The 27,756-nt window shown below is 37.7% G+C and overlaps 2 protein-coding genes across 3 annotated transcripts in view; both read left to right on the top strand.

The window, feature by feature from the left end:
* The window catches only part of BEND5 (BEN domain containing 5), a 30,403-nt gene extending 2,838 nt beyond the window's left edge, over nt 1-27,565 (top strand). The window contains exons 2-6 of one of the 2 annotated variants that reach the window (XM_086753221.1): nt 10,101-10,234; nt 11,909-12,278; nt 18,613-18,761; nt 23,261-23,474; nt 27,367-27,565. In XM_086753221.1, the coding sequence (XP_086609347.1) occupies nt 10,101-10,234; nt 11,909-12,278; nt 18,613-18,761; nt 23,261-23,474; nt 27,367-27,527 (1,028 nt within the window). In that variant the 3' untranslated portion in view covers nt 27,528-27,565. Of the gene's footprint in view, nt 1-10,100; nt 10,235-11,908; nt 12,285-18,612; nt 18,762-23,260; nt 23,475-27,366 lie in introns of both variants that reach the window. The other variant, XM_086753220.1, reaches the window with a different exon arrangement.
* AGBL4 (AGBL carboxypeptidase 4) overlaps nt 1-27,756 on the top strand; it is a 914,318-nt gene that overhangs the window by 539,104 nt on the left and 347,458 nt on the right. The window lies entirely within an intron of this gene.

Here is a 27,756-nt window from a genome sequence, read left to right as displayed (position 1 = left end):
TTTTTGGAAGGAACACTTGCCTGCACAAAGTAGTACATCAGCGACTTTAAGGATTTACTGCTTTGGTCCAAGGATTCCCCATTAGGAACAGGCTTCAGGACCAAAGTCATGTTACAGGTACTAAATTAAACAAACGAACAAAAGAGAATAAGGGAGAAAAAAGTAATCTTTTTTTTTTTTTTTTTTTTTTTCTTTTGAGCCTGCACAGTATTCTTTTACAGTTTGAATGGCACCCAGTTTTCTTACACTGATGTAACAGGGCTGCTCAAGTAAGCACAGTTGTACCCATGTATATATATATTTTCGTAATCAAACCCTGTCCATGCAGTGGTAGTTATCGTCTGAGAAACAGATCCACTTGGTTTTCCTTTCGAACAACCTAAAAAATGAAGGAGTAGAGGAAGAACATAGATACAAGACTCATATTAGCATGACAATTTTTTTTTTTTTTGAGAAAATAAATGAATTTTCCTATTTTATTTAAAGAAATTTAGATACTTTTCAGACTTTTACCTTTGTAAAGTAGGAGTTCACCCAGGGATAAATACATGTTCATGCGCATAGTACAAAGTGTTATTGGAGCATTGGTTGCATAAAGAGTTCATGAAATGATTTGCCTCATTTGAGAAAGTCTAGAAGCAGTTCTTTGATCCTTTGATGAGGTTGGATGGTTGGAAGCCTGTATACTTGTTAGGATTATTATTGTTGCTGCAGAGGAGAGAGGACTGTTATAGAAGTATCGCAAATTTAAAAAGAAAAAAAAAGGAGGGAAGTGTGTTGGGCATGCTCAGAGCATCAGATATTTGTGATAAACTTGGTACGCTGAGATAAATGCTGTCTTGTTTTGAATACTTGAGTAAGAAGTAGTGTGTAGTAGCATTACAGCAGAGTGATAGATGAACCCTGAGCAGCTGTACACTTTTCTTGTGTCTTGTGTGCATATGGTTGGGAACTGCTTGCAGCGGTGGTGTGTGTTGGTCTGGGAACCTTCGACTTGTGACAGAAGTTAGCCAAAGACTAGGGCTCAGCCAGACAGGTTAACTCCCGACTAAGACAGCTCTAGACCTTTGAGCTGTAGAAGGCTCGGCAGACTGGAGTTTCACTACACAGCACCTTTTTGAGGTGGTATGTTAACTGGTCTATCTTGTTGAGAATACAAAAATATTAGGCTACTTTTCAGGAAGAGTTTGAGTCTGTCTTTCTGATCATCCGTAACCTTCCTTTTCTCTTTGTTTCTGTCCCCTCCTCAAAATGCTGAAAAGCTGTTTTTCTGGTCCCTCTTCTGGAAATAAGTGTGTCACTTGCAACTTTTTCACACTTGTCCGACATAGTCACTAGCAGAATTTTGGCTATAAGCATATGCACCTTATAGGAGCTAGCATGATCCTTAGGTGACCGTGTTGGAGCCTTTTGTGCTTTGCAAAGTGATGAGTGTTAGGTGGAATGAACTGAGGTTCAGGGACTTTTTGAAGTTCAGTACTTCGGGCTACGTTTGTTAACAAGTTAATAGGGACAGTTTTCTAATTGGATGCATTCTTTCCTGACTACAGAAAATAATTGTTCTCTCTAGCTGCTGCCCTCAACATTGCTTACCCACACAATCATAACAAACGCGTCTCCATCAGATTCTTACAGCAATTCCCTAGCTGCCACGGCAGATGTGTTAATACCTGTGTGCATCCATATTCTTTCTTGCCCCTTTATAGACTGTTACGCTCCACTTCTTATTAAAATAGGTTAGGAAATTTTTTAAATCTTTTAAGAGCCTGCACAGCTTACGGTCAGGTAATTTTCCATGTATTTCAGAAAGGTGTAAAATGTCCGTTCCCAGAAGAATTTTAAATTAAATGATTCTAGGACTGAGTTTTGGGTAAGATTGAGGGTTGATACATACTAAAAAGTTGAAGCAGGTTTCTGTGATATGAGTCGCTGACAAAGAAAAGATCCTTTGTCAAGTGCTGGAATAGGTGAAGATTTACAAGGTGAGATCTTGGATTATGTCAAGAATATAAAAAAGTTATGTCAGGAAGTGATCTTGATATGTGACATTAATGTGAAGCTTTTATTGATATTTCTGTAGTCATGTGTCTTTGTGCATTTTTTTTTTCCTTCTTGTGTTTATTCAGACACCTTGAGGGGCTGGAGTACGTAGAGCGGGTCATAGCTATGGCTGCTGTGTACCCATGCTCCGTCCCACGTTCGTACGTAGCCCACATGTCACGTTTCCTTTCCCAGGGCAGTCTCTAGACTGAATGAACTGCTGTGGTAGGGACAACATTTGCTAACTCTTTGTTCCTAGAAAGCTCTAGGTCAGTCCCCTGTCACAATATGCAACTCACACGGTGTGTCACAGGGACCTGGGGATAAATGGCACCAGGGAAAAAAATCTAAATGCCTGCAATTGCCTCTTGGGTGATCTCGAGTGTTGCCTTGAGTAAAGAAGTTCCAGGAGGAGCCTGTAGGAAACCTTCCAGTAGTGGTTCCTCACACACACTTTTTGATTGGTTTGATTTTTCCTGGGATAGTTCTGGAGTACCTGAGGACAAGCTTGTGTGTCATTGCCCTTGAGCAGCAAGTCCAGCTCCTCCTAACTGTGCTACTACTTTTCTGCTGTGCCTGTGTATCGGATCTTGCCATGCGGACGGCCCTCTGTGGTCACTGGGAGGAAGCAAGCCCAGCAGGTTAGGCAGTACTGAAGTAACCTTGTTCAAAATATGATTTTTTTTTTTTTAATGTTATTTTTTTTTTTTTAACTTTTTACTGTGATATGAAAGATCTGGCTGTATGCAGAGGTTTGCCAAATCATTTTGTGTAACGGAGTAACTACATCACATTCTTAAATATAGTCCTGAATACAAGTGTGACAGTATTCGTAAAGAATATTTAAAGCTAAATTTCACACTCACTTTGTGTTTGCTACATTTTTTTGTTTATTTTTAACTCTTTTAAGATGAAGGGTTGGGGTTTTTTTTCCCTTCTTCTAAATACTACTGTAGGAACGTATCTGAGATATGAAGAGCTTACACAAAGGCGCAATTTTGGGACTTTTTTTGTGTAATATGGCACATTCACACAAAGCTTAAATGGCAGCAGCAAAAAAAAAAATTGGAACTTTTAAAACTGTAGCTGGTAAGTAGTGGCTTGGACTAATCCTTATCATAGTGGTGATGGTTATATGTCATCAGCAGGATAAAGTGCTAGCAAAAAGGAATTAAAAAGCTGGGATTTATCTGTGCAAGAAGATTTTACCTTTATATTTAGTCTTCTCTTTTCCTGTATCACTGTGCTTATTCTGGAAATAATTTTTTTTTTTTTGGGGGGGGGGGCCGGGGGGAGAATGGTGTTAAACCCTTCTCAACTGACCTGCTTGTTCCTCAATCACATTTGCTTTTTGCTTCACCCTAAGAGTCAGAAGTAATTTATTTTTATGGCATAAAGATATCCAGGTGACCTACACTGTTGTTATTTCTCTTGGTCTTAGTCTAGGCATTGCACCACATTAACATCGATTATACATGTAAATGTTGTATAAGCTTAACTGTGGTACAGTAAAAGTATGAATTCCAGGATTTTAATAAAATTGACTTCAAAGATAGTATAGTTATGGTAGCTATGGTAACTAACACTTACTAATTAAAATATGCTAAAATTTGCAGAGGAGTGAAAAGGAGAAAAAAATGTAAGTTAATGTTTTTGTTCTTGTAATTTAACAGTAAACCAATTTTTTTTTTTCTAGTGGATTGCCTAAGTGCCAGTCAGTCAAAATTTTTTTTTTTTTTTTTTTTAAAGAACCTTTTTAAAAATAGTAGAGGCTGAATCACACTGTAATTTTTGTATGTAAACTAAAAAATGCATAAATCTATCCGGTATTTCCATACCAAGCTCATTCTTTGGGCAGAGATAGTTGGGGAGGCTTCCTGGAGTGTTCCTTGTGGGCTGTTGCTTTATCTGCTGAAGAGCTGGTGGGCAGCATCTCCATGGTTTTGTGGCCTTTGTGATCGTGAAATCGTCATCAGGTTTTGTCCTAATACAATTTTACAGCGTGATACAGACTGACCAGTCAGGGCAGCCATACTGACAAATTGTAGCTGTCATTGAGATTGATGAGCTCTTTAAATGAACTTTTGAACTTTTAAAGAAAGAAATAGCTTTTACTATAAATAGTTGGGTTTTTTTTTTGTAGAATATTTATCATGTTCAAATTTCTGAAAAATAATTCCCATAGTTGAGTTTCATATGGAGGTACACAGGAAAGATCGTTCTTAAGTTAATGGTAACATTGTACTATTGTGTTTGTTTCAAAAAGGATTGAGAGTTGTTCGATAATAGCTATAATCCTTTGTGTTCGGCATGTTCAGAGTATTGTACAAATATTAACAAATCTGTACAACACTTCAGTAGGGTAGATGAGGACAGTAAGATGGAAAGGTTGAGTTATTCAAGGTCAGTATTTAAGTAAATATTGGATCCAGGATTAGAACTGTCCTCAGTCTTGTAAAGAGCACGATTTCCTGTTTCTCGGCATGGTATCTTTTCTTTACTTGATCTTCTAGCTCCATCAATTTCTACTGTAGACAAACACTCTTTTAATACCACTAAAAGTTAAATGGAAGGGAGAGTTTTGCTGACAAAGAATGAAAGAATAATTATTAATTTCATGCAGAGTTTTAGTTTTGAGCCATGTTGCTTTTGGTTAATTGTTTTTGAAGAGACTTTGTGTTAATTTTTTTTTTAGTTAAGAAATAGACTTCATATTAGTAATGGAAAATAGGAAAGAAGATTTAAGTTTTTCTTGCAGCATAGATCTGACTTATATCTGGGCTGATACTCAGTGAGTCTGAACAATCTGCTGATAAATGAGCACATGCAAAAGGAGAAGGTTACAAAATATTTGAATGTCTTCATGTGAATTAGAAATTTGACTATAAATGGAGGTCCATATCAATAACTCTCACTCCTAGCAGTATTAAACTGAGTATTTCTGTTGTTCCACTAGAGGAAAAAGTGTGCATTCCGACCTCAACAGTTGTTGCTTCAGTAGCTGGCGTGGTAGATCTGGTTTTTGTGACAGCAGCAGCAGGTCCATGCACTCTGCATTTACTTACATTATTGTATCGAATATTAATGAGGGAGGCCCAGTCTTGATGTTGCACTTCAGAGAGAACTTAGAGATGGAAGTCTGTCTTCTGCTTTTGTAGGAGTTTGGCTCCTTAATCCTTTCCTTCGTTTTTTAGTGCCTTTGTACGTGGCAGATGTGGCTTTCTCTCCATCATTAGCGACCAGTCTTGAGTCAGGCTTCTTGCGCATCATCCTTCTTACCCATGATCTCTAAACCTGTCAAGTGGTAGTTTAAGACCTTTTATCTTGCCTTTCCCCAATTGATTAAGAACTATTTTCACTCTATTTCCTATTCTTTACACTTAATTGAAATTCATTTCACAAGATTTAATAGTCTTTTTGGCCAGTTCCTCAAGAGCACGTCTTCACCTTCACGTGCTTATTGGCCCTGCCTGTCACAGTGCTACTTGAGTGCAGCAGTGCAGGGGGAGTCTTGTGCAGGTGTTGTCCATATGTGTTGGGTATGTGCCTGGAAATGGGAAGCGTGGTGGTAAATTTTTTTCATTGATCAGTATATCATTTTTCACAAGGGGTGGAATTTTTTGAAGGCTTAGGGGAAGGACGAATTTTACTCAAGGTTCTTTCGTTTTGTTACTGTAAGATTTATAGCATTGCCAAGCCCCTTATTTGGACTGATCCCAGACCTGTCATCTCTCATCCATTTGGAGTGTAGAGCTCTCTTTCTCTGTTTTTCCAGCTTTTATTCCAAAGGTGGAAAAAAATCAGCATTTGAGCTATTTTTTGAAGGGATTACTTTGTTCAGACCTTACTTCTAAATTCGAAAGTAAGGAATGTTTTAAGGAGACTTTGATATTTCCATAGTTTTATTCTACATCCCACCACAGAGTTTTTAGTTTTAAAGCACTGACATATTTCTATTAGAATTTAACCAGCTTGCTTCCTGCCCTCTTAAAGTCGCTTTGTCTGCCTCGGTTCCCTGCCACTCTAGACTTAAAGCTATTACCTTTTGGCCTGGATCCACCCATCCTGACACTGAAATGAAGACCTGACTGAAGAAAACATTCCAGGAACAGTTTATCCTTTTCTAGTTGATACAGATTCTCTAACGCAGGGTTGCTTTTTTGGCTTTTCTTTTTTCAGCACTGCTGAGGCCAAATGTCTTCCCAGCTGCTCTGAAATTTTTCAACAGTTCACTTTCTCCTTACCACCTGAACAACTTTGCTATGTGACCGTATGGGGAGAGATGCTATCATGTGTGCTGGCGCTTGAGCCCCGTACTTTAGTACCTTGTGGAGCTGACTGGCAAGATCTCTCCAAGTCTGACCTTTTCCTCGAGCAGAGTTATTCCAGCATGCTTTATTCTGTGCATCAAGTCACAGGATACAACATTCTCTGACATTATGGCTACTGTGCACGAAAGCAGTTTTTCCTAATTTACACGTGTCTTCCAGAATGTTCCTTCTTAAAGGACAGAGGACATCAGTGTTGTCCGTTCTTGTATCATTCTTCTACCCTGTGTATTTTGTTACAAGTACCTGATTAGTCGTGTTAAGTGCTAGTTCTCACTAGCCGATATCACTGAACCATTTATACCATGTATAGGAAAAACAGTAGACACAACTTGATGACAATCGGATCACGGCCAGCTAAGGGAAGGTATAATTTTTAACTCGTAGCAAGGTTTACACGGCTGGGATAAAGTCCAGACAAATGCTTTGGTTCATTACAAAATGAGGCTCTGAGCTACAGTGTTCCTAGGACTGCCCTTCTCTCCTTTAGGGTGTTCTGTGGCTTTAGGCACTGAATGGCAGCTTGTCCAACACTTTGGTTCATATTGTGGTATTCCAGCTCAAAATCGTGCATGTATTACTTTTTGCTGGATTCTTCATTTGTTCCTGTCTTTTGTAGGCTGGCACAACAACAGACAGAGTCCCAAGAAGAACTGCTCTAAATGCACGTTCACGTATCTCTTGCCCTCCCCCTGATCTCCTGTCACTCCCTCCCACCTTTTCCCAAATTCCATTAATATTTATAGAACAAGAGCCAGTACTCTAGCATTAGCCTCAAATTCAGAATGTGATTTTTCTGGCTCTATCTGCAGCTCATGTAGAAGACAACAGAGGTTAGAAATGCACTTTAAAAAAAAAAAAGTAAGAAAAACAAAAGGCCTTTTCATATCCAACACACTAGGTGAATTGTGTTAGGTACAAATAGGCCTACAAAAACCAGAGCACATGTAAGAAAATATTTTACGTATTGTTGCTGGAAGGCAGAGGAACATAAAATTATTTGCTTATTGACTAAATTAAAAATTCCTGAACTTTAACCTTTATGAACTTTAACCTTTTAGCCTTTAACCTCTTTCACCATTGTTTCTTCAAATTTTGTATGAGGAGAAAAGACTTCCTTTCTTCAACTTACTGATTCATTTACAGGATAAGCAGTCAAATCAAAAAGTCAGATGAAAAGATTTGCCAGACGTGACAGAGTATTGTATTGTTAGTTACACACCAGTAATGTATAAACTAAGGATTTGTAAGGAGGTATATAAGGAAACTTTCAGTCCACCAAGGAAGTTTTGTAGACATAGATTTCATAAGCAAACTGAGAAATTGGGAGGGGAGTGGAGAGAATGAAGAATTCAGGTAATTTGCCTTGTTTTATTTGACCCCAAACTAAGTGTTTTCTTTCATTTCTGTTGTTCAGTGGACAAAATAGGTTCATAAGCTTTATAAATTGACTTAAAAAATCAAAAGCCAAAATCAAAAGATAAATATTTGTGTTCTTCCAAATATGTTTTATTTTAATGTTATTCTTTGGAAAGTATTTGCTGACTTCCAGTGTAGTCTGCACATGCACTTACGCCTCTGTGACCCCTTTCCATGAGTGTTTCAAGATTTGCTTTTCCCTGGCCACGGGATGGATGGCTGGTGTCCATTTCTAGTTTGCATGGGGTTCTCGCTACTGGTGACCTCAGCTAGTTGCCAGCAGACAATTTTTCTAAACTGTGTGAAGTAATTGGATTGTGTCCATCTTGTTGTGAGGCCAAGGGTTATTTCAGAGTGTAGAAACCGATCTGCATTCTTCAAATGTAGAAGGAGGTCATCTGCACGTCCTGTGGAAGATGATTTGGCAGAGCAGTCTAGAGAAGCTGGCTATGCAGTGTGCATGTGCTGCTCTTCCTCTAAGGAACTGTGAGAACATACTTTAGCAAAGGACTCATCAATCTATCAGATACCCCAGAATACATAGTCACCGAATAAAGTTGCTTTTATTATGGATTTATTTATTCTTAAATTTCTATCTTTCCAAGAAGATACCAGTACTCATCACTCTGTCCTTTAGGCTGTAAATTTGTATTTTTTTTTTCTAAGAAAGGCTCTCTTATTTTCTTCTCTGATCGCTGGCAGTAGAATTGGGTTATCTCACTTTTCTGATGAACCTACATTTTCCAGATAAATGAAAACGTAGGGGTTTATTTTTCAAAACTGAAACAGTTGGATTGCCTTTTTGTTTTACTGGGATAAGCATTCGTGATGCTCTGGGGAATGGAGAATGATCTAAAATAAGCCTAGCTGTTTTCTGTTGTTTATCTGTTTCTTTTTGCATCTGTCTTAGTATTTATTGCTACCATCTGCATTTCATTTCAGGTTGTCTAATGTCTTATTCTGCATGTTCTGTGCCTATTCTCTTTACATAGCCTTGGGCTGTAATATCACCATTTGCCTACAAGAGATCCATTTCTATCTGTAACAAAATGAATTGCATTCATCTGTGTAATTCATTTCTAATGAATGCCTTGCTCCTCATTAAACAGTGATTTACCTTTGTTTCCCTTTTCTACACTGTCAACACAAACCATTTTGAGGTCCTATGGAGAGATGCTAATTTGAGAAAGCAAAAGTCGATGCAACTAAGCACTCACAAATGCCATGCTCACTGGCACTTTCAAAAATATTCATGGGACACTTTGTGAAATACAATTTTTCAGGTGGATAAGAAGACTCAAAATGTTTTCTTACTCATAAGCTTTCAATGTGCAAAGACAACGCTTCAGAGTTTAAATGTGTTTCTCCCTGTCAATGTCTTGAACAGGTAGCCAAGCCTGTGAATCTTAAGACCTTGTCTGCTTTGCAAGAATTTTACGGATCACAGGCACATTTTCGGGAGACTGTACACTTGATTTCCTGTCCCCTCTGCACCTTTTCAGGAATACTAAAATATTTCAAACTTATTTTCAGGATAATGTTTTGAAATACTTACTTTTGAGTTGTGTTAGAACGTTTCAGACTTGAAAATATTTTACTTCAATTTTTTTTGTGAGATTCAAAGATTAATATAACCATTTATTGGCTTTATGTATCTAAAGGAAAAGGATTAGCACCATTAACTAATGAAACAGGGGTCATGTAGTAACTTTGTTATGGATTTGGTCCACACACAGCTTTTCTATAATGCCCTTTCAACCTGTCCTGCAGCATCCCCTTTTCCAGCCTTGTACTTTGCAGAACAGCAGAATCAGTCGTATGGGCAAATAGATCTGTACTGCTGACAGATGGTGGTCAGACTATAAGATGAATTACCAAGTTTATTTTCACTTTAAACCTAAGCAGAGTTTGAACTGCAGCAACAGATTATGAATATGAAAATACTGTTGGTAAACATAGTGTAAAGCAATGCAGGTAGTTTTTAGGAAGTTGCTTTATTCACAGCATCTTTAAGTCTTATTTTAGTGACAGTATAAGCTACTCATTGACACTTTTGATCACTCATGTGAATTTAGCGTGTCATTTTACAATATTTATTCTTGTGTTTGCCCAGATTGATCCCCTGTGGAAACTCCAGAATTGTCAGTAGGCATCAGTTGAGTTACACCATGGATTAATTTGATCATAGTATTATGAGGGGATTGAAGCATGGGAGGGTTTTTTTTTTTCACTGATCTTGCCTAAGTCATGTAGTATTTGGAAGTAAGAACACTGATTAATTTAACAAAATTTTATTTTTAATATACATTTTAGAGGACAAAACTGACCTTGAGAACAGTGTGATGCAGAAGAAAATTAAAATCCCCAAACTGTCTCTCAATCACGTAGAAGAAGCTGGGGAGGTTACAGATTATGGGGAAGAAGATGTGGAGCTTAGACACAGTAAGGTACTGAAGTCTTTCCTTTTTTTTTTTTTTCTTTTCTTTTCCTTTATTTTTTTTTTTTTTAAGTGCTTCGGGCATATACAGATACACTGACGTCATAGCTTAAGAATTCCAGACCTGCTTTTGATGCTTTTGATCCCCTTAAAACACTCTATTTGGTGAAATTGGGTCAAATGGGGGGGTGGTGGGGTATGAATTTTCAAAACCTAATTTGTGTGCAGTCAAACATGTTCCTGTTTATACCGTCTGCATGGTTTAATTGCCATTTGAGATCTTTGGAACAATGCTCTTCCACTTTGGCCCAGAATACTTTAAAAGTCACCAGTTACATGAATGTCAAGCAGCTGTTTTCGGTGGCACTTGTGACCTATTGCACTCGGCTTGTTTGGAATTGGAAAGAGTGCGCTGAGACTTCCCAACTACAGCAGCGGCTGAGAAGACAAATTGACAGGACTGCATACCACCATTATAACTGCCAGTTGCCTTTTTAGGTTCAGAAGCCAGAAACCCACTATGTCAATGTATTTATTTCTTGATATCAAACGCTTTCTTTAAAAGTCTGCCAACCTTCAGAATAAAATACTGCTCTGTGGCTTCATGTGTTTTGCAGCTGCAGGAATGATACATTTCTTTATGTGGGCCAGCATATAATCTATTTATTTATTTATTTAGAACACGTGTGGAGCAGGCGTAACATAAAATAATCTCATTTTCTGCCACATTACTCATAGATATTGTGCTATGGGAATTGATAGTGTCAGCTTCTTGCCTCTAATCTATCAGCTACATGTGCTTCCCTTGCAGTTGCCTGGGAGTTGAAATGCTTTTTCTGTATTTGGTCAGTGAAACTTAGGGACTTTTACCTGTGCTGTCACATTTTAATACCGCTATCCAGGTCCCAGAAAAGAGGTGTGCTTTAATTTGTAGGGTTTGTGCAGGTGACTGAAGGTAAATTTCTACTGAGAGTTCAAAGGAGATGAAGCCTCTGCAGTGCAGTATTAATATAGCAGGAATTGGTTGATCAGGAAGATGAGACTGGATGATATATTGTCTCCAACTTCTGTGTTTTCAATTCCCTTTCAGTGTTTGCTGATGATGTTAACTCAGTTGCTTGTATCAGGCGGCTGGGTGAACACGCTAGAGGAATAGTCAGAGAAGGTTTTGTCTCCCATAGTATGGGAAGGACAAGCCCTCTGTTCACAGAACAGCTTTGTATGGTTTGCTGCTTTCATCTCTGATGTTGTTACAGGTGACAAACATAGCACATAGATGATTCTTTCTCTTACTTATTAGAAAATCAATTGCTGTTGGAAATCTAAATATTAGGGGTAAACTTTAAAGGAAAAAGAGATCCAGATCCATAATAAAAGATTATCTATCTTTCTGTATGGAATCAAGTGCCCTGTACACGCTCAGCGTGCAAGTGTTGCATAAATGCAGAAAGGCCTTTAGCTGCTTCAGAAGTTTGTATATGCGTTTAGCTGAATTACACGTGCATGATAGTTATGATGTGTATCCACAAGAATCTGTTAGGCAAAACATGTTTGCGGACAGACTTCGTCTTGCTTTTTTTTGGAAAACACAAATATTAACAGTTCCCAAGTCTGTAGAATTTGAATTTGTATTACATCTGACTGCTCTCCTAATTTATTTTTTTTTTTGTATTGTAACATGCAGAGACAAGACGGGAGGAAACAAAGTGAAGGTACACACAAAAGCATTGAAGCAGTTGTTGCTCGCCTTGAAAAACAGAATGGGATGAGTCTCAGTAATACTTCGAGCCCTGAGGAGGCTTTTATGGAGACTTCAGAAGGCATGAACAACATGGACGATGCTGTAGTTCCTCGGATTTTATATGAAGAATTGCTGAGAAGTTACCAACAGCAACAAGAAGAAATGAGACACATTCAACAGGAGCTTGAGAGAACGCGGAGGCAGCTTGTGCAACAGGCAAAGAAGCTAAAAGAGTACGGGGCACTCGTGTCTGAAATGAAAGAGCTCAGAGACTTGAACAGGAGACTCCAGGATGTACTGCTTCTAAGACTAGGTAGTGGTAAGTGCCGGACTTAAATGGGACTAGTTTTAATGAATTTTGCAAATATGATCGATAGTAATGGAAGTGTATTTGAAGAATAGCAGTGGTTGTTAAACTGGACATTGAATGTTAACAGGGTTTTCTGCTATGGCTGTACAATATGTGTCGAATTTGTATGCTATGTATGTCTGGGCTTTTCTTTAATGATAGTAGAGGTCTTTGTGCTGGTATGGTTGAATCAGAGTTCTGGTTTAAGCAGCTGTGTTTTAAAGAGCCTCTGACCTTCTGGTATATGCTGAAAAAGAGAATAAAGCATCATCTGCAAAATATACCAGTATGTTCCAGTTTTAAAAAAAAAAAAAAAAAAAAAAAAAAGAAGAAAGAAAAGGCAGTGGAATGAATATTTGGGCTAAAAATATTTTATTATTTTCAGTTAGGGATTTTGCTTATTGTTATGTAAGTGACTGTGTTACCTGCTGTTTTCTGCCCCCTCTTCCCACTAGTAGCTCATTAGAATGTGATAGATTTCTGAAGTTTTTAGCAGTGGCTTTAAACAGCCATGCTATTAGAAAAATAATGAATTGTTAAAGAATAATTTAACTTTTTATATTAGTGTCCCATTTATCAACTCTTGTTACAAAATGCAGGTTTGTGTAATTTGGATTTAAATTTTAAATATCTTGAGTCAATTGCTCATTTGTTTTGGTTTATAACAATTATTTAACAATTATGTTGGAATAAATGGGAAAAAAGACAAAATAAAAGTTCATCCTTTTCCTTGAAGATGGTACCATTGGAATACCTTCACATATTTTACTAATTTACATTTATTTACTATTAGAACCTGGTACTGCTGTGTTGAAGATTTGCTCGGTGACTGAAACTTGGTTAAAATTTGTGCATCCAAACTTAGCATGCTGTTTCTTATGTCTGCCTTTGTGTATCTGGAAACTTAATTTTTGCATGTAAATTGAATATTGGCTCTTCCACTGGACTTGAATGAGTGCATGCAATTTGCATGTGGGTCTGAGTTACGTTCACGTACAAACCTGAACCTGAGGGAGCATGTGCCTGTGCTGCAGCATGTGTTAAGGTGTGCTCGCAAGTTTGGAGCCAGGTTCTCGAAGTAGCATCTGACAATTTAAACTGGATGTTTGATTGTGAATGCTCATCATTGTTACACTGTGCATAATTAAAATGTTATTACTACTTATAAACATTCTAGTTAACTTCTTAAATAAAACTAAATAGGCAAGGTTTCTACAGTCTGGAAAACGCAATGTGGTTGGTGGTAGATTCCACTGAGCTTTCTAAAATTTTCCTTGGATGGAAAGATGTTTCTTCATCTGCAAGTAGTTAGCTGGAATTTATGTGAATGCAGCACCAGCCAGATGTTAGTAGGCAATGGGGCTGAACAGTGTAAAATACCAATTTAGTTGGTAGACTTGACGGCAATTTGAGTGGTGAGACCAGCAATGAAATGAAGATAGCTTCTGAAATCTGTCTTGTTTCTTTCACTTTAGAAAGTAGGGATGCATTTTGTACTTGAGTCGAAACAAGAAAGCTTGGAAGGGAAAGAAAGAAAGGAAAAAAAGAAATCACCAAAACACAAACACAGACGTGCAAAAAAATACCAAAAACCAAAGCCTCTTGGAAAAAGTGCTGGATCTCTTCCAAATACTTGGCTTGAATTTCCGTTGTATCAGCCTGGTACCTGCTTTACAACTGAAAATAAATCTCAATTACATTGAAGATAAGTTCTTTTAATTTAATCTCATACCTGGACAAATATGAATTACAGTTAACTTCCAAAAAAAATCCTGTGGTGTTATTGCTCGTGTTGAGCTTCTTGTGGGTGACAAAGGTAGAATTTGGCCCCAAGAGCTATGTCCTTCACAGAGTGTGTGTTTTCTAATACTCAGTATCTGTTAAACACTGATAATACTATTGCCTTTACTTGTAGCCTCATTCACAGTAGAGAAACAACCAGATTCTAGAAAGTTCAGTACAAAATTTGCCAATGATTAGAAAGGGAGACATCTTCATCAAATTATAAATTAGAGAGTCTGATCACAGTATGGAAAAGTGCTACTTTTAATCAAGAAATAGATATATAAAGACTTATTTAGTCTTCCTTACTTTTGCAGCTTATAAATGAGGTATGTTTGGGTATGGGAGTAATCTCTGAAAATTGTTCAGAAAATAGATTACATCCTGAATTCATCTTCAGTTTGTTGCAGCGATCTCTTAAAACCTAGAGTTTCAAATTACATGTAATTTATGTTAGGCTGCGCTTCTAGCAGGCTGGACTTAATGCAAACTAATTGCATTTCTGTTTCACCTTAGAGACTTCTGATTTCCTTGCATGAGATGACAGCTGTTTAGCGCTGATGAATTGCAGCTGTGGGAAACGTGTGCCTGTTGCCATTTTAAACTTGCAGATCAAATATAGAACAGCCTCTTGAGCTAACATTCAGTCAAGTATTCAGTCTCCTGGTTTCCCATTAATATGTTCGTTTCAGTGAGAAGCTAGAAGTCAATGTATTCCGCTTTAGACCTAAGTCTTCATCTCTGCTACTAAACTTGAGCCACTTTTGCCGGAAGAGTGATGTTCTCAATCTCCCACATGGTGACACTGAATTGCTCTTTGTTTTGAAAGAGCCTTGAAAGCAGATGTGTCAAATGACGGTGGTGAAGTCAGTACCTATGCACAGGGATATACTGAAGCTTCTTTATGATTTTGATATGGTCTTGCCCAAGCCTGCGGGGGAGGCAGGCATTTGACCAGGACTCTAGGGATCAAAGCAGTGGGGGAACACAGTGACTGTCATGGAGGAGGTTACAGTGTCACTCGTCTGAGCTGCCAGAAAAACGTGTGCAGCCAAAGCCTCTCTTCCCTTGCCTGCTTTGGGATCAGGAAGCCCTGCAATCGTAGGCCTTGACAGTTTATCTTTGTTCTGTTGCACCTGAAAACACACTCATTTACTCTGTTCTTATCAATAGAGAGTAAGGTGATTTAGAAAATTAAATCACCAACTCTTCCCTGTAGGCCTAACGTTAAACGGTCCTTGGGTTGCAAAAGATAAGAATTTCAGTAAGTTTTGGAAAAGTAGGTGTCTCCAGGGTAACATCTGTGCAGTTTACTGTGGTTGTGTATGGCCAGAAGTAGTGAAGTTGTATCAGGGATAATGTTTTTGTGATGTTCAGTCCCTGATAAGTACTGCGTTTTCATGTTGTATCGCTAAGAATTAGTGTTGCTGTAAAGTCAGAGAGTATAGTCACCTTCATTAATTCATGTTAACTCATCGACACACACACAGCCCCCCGTGTGGTTATTTGTAATCCTAGTTTAATTTCAGTGGTCCAGTTTACAGTGTTTTGGGACTGACACCAAGCTAGGGAGAATGAAATGGTGGTTTTGTTTTACCACATGTAAGGAATTACTGTTTTTCAGTTTTTCTAGATTTCTTTGGCGTTTTGATGTAAAAAAAAAAAAAAAAAAGTCTAAGGTTTGTATCAAGTACAAGTATAGGAAGTTATACATACATATACATATACATATATATATATATATATATAAAATAAAAATATTACCGCTTCTCAGACTCCAGTTTTCATTTGAATTCTGGTAGACCATGTGGAACAGCAACTTGCTGCCTACAAATATATATTGACCACTTTATCAGTTACTTTGTTTTGGCTTATTTAGTAATTTTTGAGTAGCTTGTAGCCTAAGACACTACATGCTAGTCAAATTTTTGAGGAAAAGAGGTGATGAAGGGAAGCTGCCTACCTCTTCACCCTCCCTTTGAAGTCACTGGCCTCTCGGATATTATGCAAACTTTACAGTCATAAGGAGAAAGATTTTGCAATAAAACGTGTTTCCTTTTTGCATTTTGAGGAATTGTCTGTATTATTTTATTTTAATGATCCTTATTACATCAGTACTATCGTTAAGCCTTTAGGTAGTAGCATATATTTTTGTTTGTCCCATTCATCATCTTTAAAATAAGACGCAGAGCATGAGAGCTATAGAGAAGGGAAACTTTTGGAGTGTGGTGCCTGGTAAATGGGGCACACAAGTCCCAGCAGCAGCAAGGCAGTAATGCAGGTTGCATGTCTAATTCACAGCATGCTGGGCTGAAAACACAGTCCGTAGTAGTTGGTGAAAGTAACTGTCAAGACTACCTAGTTCAAGGCAGATTTCTGTTTGGGAAGAAAAAAGTCGGTAGAATATAAAAGAAGACGTTTTAAAGGCTTTCTGTTGGTGACTCCTAAGCAAGCAGTAGAGCATGGAATGCAGTAGGGGTTTTTCTGACCTGTTACAGCTGTGGTTATTGTGGACTTTAAGATGTTTTTCTTGGGGGAACTCTGCAGACCAAATCCCAGCTGTGTCAATATATTACTATAAACAAAACAGTAAAAGACTTCTAAATAGCAACTAGTGAAAGTGCTTAAACTGAGATAAAGGTTTCTGTCTAGGAAGAAGGTGGTTGTACTTTGGTGTCTTCCTCAAAGTGACTTTCAAAGCATTAGAGAACTCAAAATAGCGCTTTGTTGAAGAATGTGTTCTTAAAGTACCAGCTAAAAGATCACTTCTGAAGTTCGCACTGGCAATTATGTCACTGCCTCTGCTTGTTCAGGTGCGCCCACATTGAGATGTGTGTGGACTTTGGGTGGTTTAATTAATCCAGATCTTTCCTTTAATCTGAATCAGTCAGGTTTAGAAAGTTCAGTTTGTCTTGGCCGTACCGTTATATGTGCATGATAGTAGAGATGCTTATTAAGGTTACTATGAAATTATAACACAAATGGTGTGGTTTTTGTGATTTCTCTATTTGTGCCATGCTTGCGTTATATATGGCTCTTCAGACTCCTTTGGTGGCACTGCAGTAGAGGGTTGTCTGAGTTGCCAAGACAACTTTTAGTTGTTGCCGAGTGTCAAGTGGCAGTCAGCTGAGCACATTTAGCTAACTATGTAGGTGTAGAATAAGCTATAGGATAAATGTCAAATGCTGACAATGGAGGAAACGCTGATATCACTGTATAATAATTTAAATGAAACTGCAGAACGTAGGAGGAATGAATGCTTTGCTTGTTCCAGGTACGGGAACTATTTAGATACGTGACTCAAGACATGAGCTCTGGTGCCAGCTTGACTCGCAGAGTTAGATCAATTCAGGGCTGGGTCTGTGTGTGCAAACACTGAGGAGGGATGCTGAACCGTGACAGTGACCTGATTATTGAATTATCATTTGTTGAAGATGTCAAAGTTGGGCTGCAGAGTGCTGCAGCACTCTCAGCACCAACATGGTACAATATTGTCCTTACAAGTGGGTGAGTTTATCCTTATAGTTCTTGAAAGTGGCTGATTACCGTGGTGTCCAGTGTCTAAGCTGGCAACTTTGCAGTGTTAACGAACCACCGTCCCTGCCTGGAACTTCAGTGACTGCTGGAGCTTCTCCTGAGCCTAGAGGCAGACATCAAGAGACAATGATAAGCTTGGAGCCTTAGCCTGTTCTCAGATCTAACCACTGCAATGAAGGGAATAATTAAATTCAGTTAATAATTTTATTTTGTTCTTCTGCATTTTTAGGAACACTTTATAAATTTGATCTGGAAAAGAAAGTTGATGACTGACAAAATAGTTATCCCCATTTGAAGCCTCAAACATGTTTAGTACTGTTCTGTTGTTTAATCTCTGCTTAATTTTTGTTGATTGTATTAAAAATAAAAATCAGTGTTGGATTGGACAATGAAAATTCAAATTTATGTGGGTTTTTTTAACCTTGAATATTCTTTCTATGCATGATACTTTAGCATAAGTAGCCTAAGCCTTTTTCTTTTATAGCATTTCTGTAAATCCTTACTATTTTAAATGTACCTCTCTTGTATCTAAGGAGATTTCAAAATTTCTGTAAAATTTGTAATTCTATATAGATAATTTATAAAATCATCACAGTAAATTATGCAGGTTTCTATGCAACTATATAGTAATTCTTATTTGAAGAACTAATGTTGTTGCTTTTAGTTTATAATTTCAGTATCATTTAAAAATAATTTCCATAGTGTGTATTGAAGCAGTCTTACCTGTATCTATAGTTGTCCATATGCTTTAGGAATAAAATTAAACATTTAAATTAAATTTAAACATTTTAATGTTTATAAAGCAGAGTTACTTATTCTGCTTTTATTTGTTGACATTCAGAAGTAGTATTGTGGTGTAGACTTTCTAACTTTAAAATGAACATGACTAATGTGTTATTTTATGCTAACCATGGGTGATGAAGTGATTGATTTCATGTTCTCTGGGATAGCAGACAGCTCTCTTTTCTTAACTGTCTAGGACCTGCCATTGAGCTTGAAAAAGTAAAACCAGAAACAGTTGAGCCTGAACCTGAGGTACAGAAGACCTTCAGTGAGGAAGCAAATACATCAACGTACTATCCTGCCCCTGTTCCAGTAATGGACAAGTATATTCTCGAGAATGGAAAGGTATTTTACATTAAATACAGCATGAATAACTTGAAAATGTCCATCCAGTGATTTTTCTTGTGGAGTTTTCATTATCTTGGGGGTTTTGTGTGGTAGTAGCCTATATAAACTTCCTCAGTTTGCATAAAGGTATGCTATTATGGTGAGGAAGATTATGAAATTACACCAATATGAACAGCATAGAAAATTATCCTTGGTGATGAGAGCATTGAATGCTGTGCAACACAAGTAATAAAATTATTAAATATGCATGCACAAGCACATTGCCATCCTGTTCAATTGGTGACATTCCTGAATCCACAAGATATAGGCCAAAGTCAGTAACCCACATTATGAAGTTACATTAGTCTATTTGACCAAAACACTTTTTCCTAAAAGGTCTTTGATGTTCTTAACGTACTGTAGTCGTATTGCAGAGAAGCCTTCATGTCTTACTTAAATTGGAGTCCAGTAGATAATTATGAACCCTGGAATGAAAATGGGCTCCCTTGAATCTGGTAGGAGCGTTGCCACTGAATTGAGCTGATGTAGTACCGCTTTCCAGATACTTTTATAAAGTTGGTGAAATGCCATCTACCTACAGTTTGCCAGAACCCAGCTGATAGTTTTCCAGACTTCAGCATGTTTAACACATTGTCTGCTCATCTACCAAGGCCTGCTTTTATAGCTGTTGCCGTTATCATTAAATGAACATTATATTTCTTTTACAAAACTTTGTCCTTCAGAATTGCCTATGCAGATCCTGTTTCTTACAATATGTATGCATTTAGTATCATAACCTGAGAACCTTTTAGGAGGAAATGTCCACTTCAGCTTTGGCATGCAGTGGAATTACTGATGGAATAGCATGAAATAGTACATTTTCACATCGGTGTTACAAGATTGACTGCTCAGGTGTCTGTCTTTCTTGAAGATGACTTTGACATAATTTGACAGGTATTTGGCTCAGATAGCTTTCCTTGCCTGATATATTTAACATATGTCATTTGCTCATATATTGTGTATATTTGTGCAGTGAAGACTTAAAAATATATTACTGTGAGAGTTTGGTTTACCTCCTTTTTTTCTACTTAAGGTCTATGGGATAAGACATATCTTTTAGTATTTATATGCAGCTTTTCCTGCACTTTTATTTCATCAGCCAGCTTCTCGGCACTTCTGTTGCTGAAGTTTTCTCTGTCTTTACAGATATTAATAACTCCTTAACTTTCTTTTTGTAGCTTTGTTTTTTCTTTAAGTTTGCCTGTTTGCTGGGGCTTCAGCCAGTTCAGATGTCAGAAATGTGAACTTATAATGTATTTAGAGTGTTGGAAGGTTTTTTTTTCAGTTTTCCTTATTTATACCTTTTTTCATTACTACTTTATTGACATGCACCACTACAGTAGTTGAAATACTTTTTTAGAAATCTTGCCCTTTGTGGCATCGGATTTGATCTTAGTAGGATTCTTTCAAAGCAGATAAATCTCTCCCCTCCAGAGGGAGAACAGAGTTACGAAAAAGAGCCTATGGCATTCATTTAAAGAAAAGAAGAAGAAAAAAAAAGAAAAAAAAAAAAAAAAAGATTTCATCTTCTGAGATACATTTTAGATATATTGCACATGTTAGCACGGGTACGGTGGTGAGCATTGCTTTGAATTTCCTGTTGTTTCCGTTGCATTGTGCTTGAAGGTTGATCCTGCAATTGCTGAAATTGGGGGTAAAGTTCCCATTGATTTCATCAAGCCAAGGGTCTGGCCCATGGGGCAGCTCTTCCAGCAAGAAGGAAATGGCTTCTGAATCTGGAGTACAGTAAGCTTCCCGCAGCTTTGGGAGTAATAGGAAACGGTACCGAGCCTGTTTTACAGAGAGGTAAACTGAGACATGGACAGATTAAATTCCTTGCTGTATAACAGTGCTAGAAATAGAAAAAGGGAGACATAAGATTTCTGTGGCTGTCTGTCATGTAGTTGCTGTTACCATAGATGTTTCATACCAGTGGTAACTTTTTTAAAATAATGAAGTACATTCAATAAAGAGATGATCTGAAACATAAATATTAAAAATATTTGCTGTAACTTCATATTTTCTTTTACATAACTTAAAACTAATGAATAATATAGTAGCTTAAGAGACTAAACAACTTTCAGCATAGACAAACCCTAATTTTGGCAGAGGGGAATCAGATTTTTGATCAAATACAGCAACCTCTACAACTAATGGAATACAGACATCCAAAATTTGGCATGTCACAACATTTGTCATCTTAGTTATTTTCTGAGTAACTTATGTTCCTTTTCACAGATAACTTTTCCAAGATCAAGACAGAAATAACTGAATTATAACTGTAATGTGGTTGTTTTCTGAGCACTGGCTGCTAACTCTGATTGAAATTGTCATGCAAAATATGTAGAGAGCACCAAAAGAGTGTGAATTTTTTAAAAGCAATTATGAAGAGGCTTGATAACAGAGAAGAAAGAAAGAAAAAAAAAAAGGGTGTGCATGTTGTGCTTATTACTAGTTCCATTTCTGTCCATTACAAAATCTAAATACCATTAAAAGCTTCTTAAAACCCCTTTAGTTTAGAAGATTCTGCAGGAGAGGCAGCTTGCTTTATGGTCTTACACTTTGAGGAAGTTAGACTTTTCGTTTATTTTTATAAGGTAGCTGGTAGCCAAAACATTCATATTTTTCTATTTAGGTTTTTAAAAACTAGTTGCTTTTGAAGGATACTGCTGTAATAAAAAATTTCTTCAGGTTATAGCCCTCATTAATAATTAAAGCAGGTTTCCATTTAAAGGAAAAATGGTATTTGGTTGAACACAGGCAGTAAAATTATGGGTATATAAAATTTTACAGTAGCTTTGTCCAATTTCCATTGCATTTAATGGGACTTAGTTCAGATCTGTGTAGGCAGCAGGCACAGTTCAAGTAATACCATATGAAAGGCGTAAAACCACGAAAAACTAACAGCAAAACAGTTAAGGCAAACAGAAACAGAATCTCCTAATATAATTTTACCATAGAATTTTATTCACAGGATTTTTTTTTTAATCGTGAGGAGGCAGTAGTTTTTTGTTAAACTGTTAGTGTTACAGAAAGAACATCCATTTCATCAGATTTTATAAAACCTAAATTTTAGATATGACAAGCCAGTTGATACATATTTTTTATATTTTGCACTTCCACAGAATTATCTGAAAGTAAGTTCTCTCCCTTTCCAGTGCAGTGAACTCTTATCAGTAATTAGAGTAGCTGGGTCATGCATTAGCTTGTCATGGATGACGAGCAAGCGTGGGTCCAACCGAATGAAGTTTGTCACCATGTGAACAAAGCTTTCTGTGTGCAGAGGCAGTTCAGGTGTCTGCACTGTACTCCGGGAATTAGCAGTATAGACATACACAGTGCACAGTATTTTTCTGTGGTTCCGCACAGGGCCAGTGTTGGCGTCCAGTTGGGCTAAGTGGTTGCACTCATGTCAGACCTGTGCTGATTACTAGTGGAGTTATGTTCCTTGCTGTTCCTTGATGGTGTCCTGGGTATCAGGACTATCATCTCAAACATACATAGCACCAGCCTAAGGCTGGTGCTCAGAGTCTCGTCCTGCATTCATCTAAGTCTGGAGCACCGGGAATCTTGAGGTAGAGATATGGGGTGGCTCTGTGGGAGTCAACCCAGCACAGACAATGCTGAGCAAGACTAATAAGCACAACTGAACTCGAGCAGCTTCTTTGTGGGCACTCTACAATGGCTTCACACTACATTTCCCAGTAGCTTTACTACTTCAGTTGAGTATCTCTGCTCCCCATTGTCTACATAATGAAGAGTTTGTGATGTTGCAGCAGTGGGTCGTTGCCTTACCACCAAACAATATTCAGATTCAACAGATCGTTTGTACAGGATAGGCAAACTTCATGATAGAATTGGAAGTTTACAAAACTTCTGAACTCTCTTGGTTTATATTGAAATTGTAGCTCTCAAAATCCCTTAAATCCCTTCTCCCCTTCTAGTTATTTTAAAAAATAAGGCTGAATTTTGCCAACAGGTACAGGATATGACTTAGGAAGTATTTCCCTGTCTACTGCCTCTGAAATACGCTTTCAGGAAGGTCTGTTTTGGCCAAAGGGAAGCTTTCACACTGAAAACAATGTTTCATCTTACTCCTGAAATAGGTTGGTGCAACTGCTTGGTTTATATGCTGTGCATACCTTTATAATATTGGGGGTGTTTACTGTTTCCTGCTTCTGTCTCTGTTCCTGAACATAGCCTTTCAGGTGGTAGACTATGTGGGGGCGAAAAAGTAGAGAGTAAGAAAAATTGAGAACAAACAGGAACTATATTACGTAAGAGGTTGACTTGAACTCCCTGACCCACAGAGTTGGAGAAGTTTCAGAATTAGGCAAAATGGATTTTTCAGCCCTAATTACTGTTATTATAGTACCTAACATTAATGTTCCTACAGCACTTGGATACTGTTGTGTGCTACATACCATAGATAAGTTGTTATTATTACTACCTTCTAGGTCCATCTTGGCAGTGGAATTTGGGTAGATGAGGAGAAATGGCACCAGCTGCAAGTAACACAAGGAGATTCAAAGTATACAAAAAATCTAGCGGTTATGATTTGGGGAACAGATGTTCTCAAGAACAGAAGTGTCACAGGAGTTGCAACCAAAAAAAAGAAAGATGCCGTTCCCAAGCCACCTCTCTCACCTCACAAATTAAGCATTGTCAGAGGTAGGTTATTTGAAAACTTTTGCTTCCTGCTTTGGAGTTTAACTATTAATCATTGAGTTGAAAGATGCTTCTTTTCAGCTCATATAAAATTAACTGATTAAAATCTGTAATTCAAATTGCTATTGCATTGTGAAGTGCGTACGTATTCAGGAACAGTAAACCGCATTGCAATAGCTGTGCACAGGGCAGGCCTTCACAGATAAAGAGTTGTGCATTGACCTCAGTAACGTTCAAGAAGATCATCACTTTAAACCACTTGCAGGACAGGACTCTGAGCCTGCAGAACACCACATTGTTCTGGAATTCATTTATAGCATAATGATTTTTTTTAAATGCATATATTCCTTTTAACAAGTCTGAGAGTAGCTTTACCACATTCTTTCATCCAGAATGTAACCAACTCTGGCATGAGGCGCAGAAACCATTACAGCTGTGACTATAAAAATACGCATACCTTCAAAGGCAAGAAAGAATAGATTTACCCTTTTAAGTGGAGAAAATGGAAATAGTAAAAATTAATTGTTGCACTTGAATTGAAATTTGAACAGGAAGTGTAAAGCGCTGACTTGTCTGGCAGGAAATATTGCAGTGACACTTTCAGTAACTGCAAGCCTGAGTCCATGAATGTAGTGCTTTGAGAGAGAGGCGGCCTTCTCCTTTATTTAAAACAAATAGTGAATTTTAGTCCCTTTGTATCATTGTGTTTTGCATTCATTTCTGTCTCTCTTGGTATTTCAGGCTTTTCTTTAAGTCAGAACTGAGTTGGTTCCTCATGGAATACATACTGAAATAGGTTTTGTGTCCATACTAAATTGCAGCAGGGCTGAAAGAAAACTCCATAGTTGGTTGTGCTTCGTTAGTCTACATTTCCTGTTTTTAGTTACTGTGTGCTCTTAATCTTAACTATGAACTCTTTAAAAGCTGTTGTAATCTGCCTTGCAAGTACCATATTTTGGAAATAAGAAATACAATTCCTCTTTGTGTGCGTGTGTCTGTGTTGTGTGGGGAAAAGTTGGAAACTGATCTTCGTACTGTCATCTTTCTTAGTTTGTAAGAAATGAGTAAAAGACATGGAGGTTTTTTTTTACTAATCTGCTTCAAGAATATATGTGGAAGTGCAAGCTGTTCCATATGGATTTTCTAGTTCTGGCTGGGACCTTTTGGTACAATCCTAACACACGTAGTAAAGTAATGAGGTACTGGCCACGTAAGGAGTCCACTCTGTGGCTGTGGCTGCCCATGTCAGCTCCTAATGGGAAACAGAACTGGTTACCCAGATGTGCATTTACAGGCGTGCAGTAAGAGGGGTTATTTTTCACTGGCCCATTGCAAAGAGCTTTCTAGTTTCCCTGTTTGAGGCTGTTGCTCCTCAGCACTGCTAGCAAGGTTACTTATGTGGGATTTTCCTCTTTTACTTCAGTCAGGGCCAGTCTGTGTTGCTTGAGCCAGTTAATGATAGCTTTCTTCTAACTCCCTTTGTTTTGACTACAGTGAGTTTGGGAGTATGTTCCGACAGGTACGTGGTGGGAGGCAGATGGGGACCTTCCCTGTCTTCTCTTCCATAACTTCATACTCTTCAGCAATTCAGCTCTTCCCTATTTCCTTGTTGTTCTGTGTTTTCTGTCATACTTTTGCTTCCAGCCTCAACCTTTGTTTGAATTCTACTGTTCCACACCCTGGTTTTCCATTTTCCCCTTTCCAGTGTTTATTTCACCTTGTCTTTGACTCCTTTTTTGTTAGACTCAAGATGGTACCATCTCTTCTTGAACCAGTTAAACTGCATGGCCATTGTTTTAGGTGGCAGCAGACAGACTTCTTGGTACTGGGTGGCACATAACCATGATTTTCCACATTGTTGTGTCCTTTGCATTTGTGTCAATGTTAGCAGGCCTTGCCCCATCATGTGAGCAGTGTTTCCTGGAAGGGTGGAAGTGGTCAAATAAGAAGTTGTTATTATGTTATGGAGAAGAAAACAAAACAGAAAAAATGCGTAGCAAGTGGCCAAATGGTGAAATGCAAGGAAGTTAGAGTTTACATGGCCAGTGACTTGGATCACAGAAAGAAGTAAAGCTCCTTGTTAGTCTTTAAGGTCTACTTGAATATTTGGTCCAGTTAGAAGTACGAAGGGGTATCTGTATGCTACTCTAAAGCCAAAAGACAAAGAAGAAGCAGAACCCCCAAATCATTCTTCGTAACTCCTAAGCCAACATCCTTATGTGACTACTATTTCTGCAGCCCCTTATAGAAATGGAAGACAAGGAAGAGGAGAAACTGTGATGATCATGGATCTGTCTGGGTCACACTGACTTTAAGAATCACAGCTGATGAATGAGTTCTGTCAAGTGATGCTTTTCTTGACATTATGGCTAAACTAGTAACAGCCTGTCTTTTACTGGAAGTTCACTTTATTAGCTGTATCCGCCTCAGCCTGGGAGTATTCCTGAGACAGTTGTAGTATTTAGACTGTTCTATCAGACTGTTCACGTCCTATAAATACTGAGTTTCTTCAGGTTCTCAGTGACATGCCTTTTCTTAGGTGTCATATTTCAAATCATGGTTTACTGATGATCAACGTTTCAGCTGTCAGGCTCCATGCTGGTTAATTTTATTTTATTTATTTTATATTCAGTACATCTTACAACATAAAGTTCACATTGTTTTAGATGTTCTTATCATTCTGTGGACACAGACTAACATTAAAAATAGATTTTTGAACAACAGCATTAGCTCTTAATGTGTCTGGTATCTCTAGCTTTTTAAAAATCCCTACTGTGTATTCTGTAATAAAGAAATTGTAAAAAGTATGATGCATGAGCACTGTTATAAACCTTGTTAATGCAAAATAACCTTTTATAAAACTTCTGAGAGGTTCCAAAATGAACTACAAAACATGCGGAGTACTTAATTTTCATAACTTTTTAATATGATGCATTAGAAATGTTATAAACCATGTTAATTAAGCGATAATCTCTATGGCTTTCTGTATATGAAGGAATAAACGGCTGCTGGAATAGATTACTAGGCAAAGCAGAGCAGAGTTTGTTTAATCAGTCTGGGAAGCCTACACAACAAAATATACTTTTCTGGTTATGAAAACAAAAAACCAAACCTTCCTGCCACTAAGGATTTGGGTGTGTTGCACCACCTCTGATTTCAGTAACCTCTCTAGGATTCTGACACTGAACTACCAACTCTGTGGAGCAGAATTGTCTCAACTTTCATTGCCGTGATTGCTTTTGCAGTCGTTACTATTGCTTGCTTTCTGTATTCCAGTTAAGTTAATGAAGTGCATTGTGCAAACATGCAAGAAGATGGCTCTCACCCTGAATAATCTACTAATAAAAATAAAATACACCCAGGGACGGGGCATCTGATAAAGATGCAGACATTAATGAATGTTGTACAGATTTAAAAAATAAAATAAGTCAGTTAATGTTATCTCCTGGTTACTACTTCTCTTCCTAACCACTATCATTTACTTAGTATCTTGAAGGTGTGAAGATAGGAGTGGCTCACAGGGAACTGTAGATAACAACAGTTCTAGTGAGACTTCACCTGGGAAAAGATTTTTAATCTGCTCTGGAGAGACAGACAAATACAAGAGTTAGCCAGGCAAGACTGACACTGTCAAAGGTTGGATTTAGCCTTATTTCTGTATAGAAAGCCTATTAATGTAGTCATAGCATAACTGGAAGTTGGTCATGCCAAAATTCAAGCCTGGTGAAAAATCTTGTCTTTAACAAGATAGCCAGTGAGTCATTGAAAGCTTCTGTTGTCTTGCAACAAATATACACAGTGCTTGCTCAGTCTCTTGAGTAGTTGGCCCAACATAGGGCTATATCTGTTTCTAAAAATATCCTAATGGCTCTTTCCTTTTTTTTTTTCTCCCCAGAATGTTTGTATGATAGAATAGCACAAGAAACTGTGGATGAAACTGAAATTGCACAGAGACTCTCCAAAGTCAACAAGTACATCTGTGAAAAAATCATGGATATCAATAAATCATGTAAAAATGAAGAAAGGAGGGAAAGTGCAAAGTACAATTTGCAATAAATTTTGGATTTTTAATAAAGTCTTAGTGTTTTACTTAAGTGTTGTTTTTTAATTTGTGTGACATTTTTGCTGATGGAAGAAGCTGACTTGAAGCGTTATTCTCCTATAACATTTTTGAGCGGTTCTGTCAAAAGCCTTTCTATGGTGTAACCTGCTTTTAAATAATGTAAGATACAATGTAAGTCCAGCTACAATGAAACAGTGAATTTTCAAAGGTTTTTCCAATTAG

The sequence above is a fragment of the Chlamydotis macqueenii genome, chromosome 8 (genome assembly GCF_036417535.1).
Source record: "Chlamydotis macqueenii isolate bChlMac1 chromosome 8, bChlMac1.mat, whole genome shotgun sequence".
Lineage (NCBI taxonomy): Eukaryota > Metazoa > Chordata > Aves > Otidiformes > Otididae > Chlamydotis > Chlamydotis macqueenii.
This window is presented reverse-complemented; position numbering and strand designations above follow the sequence as displayed.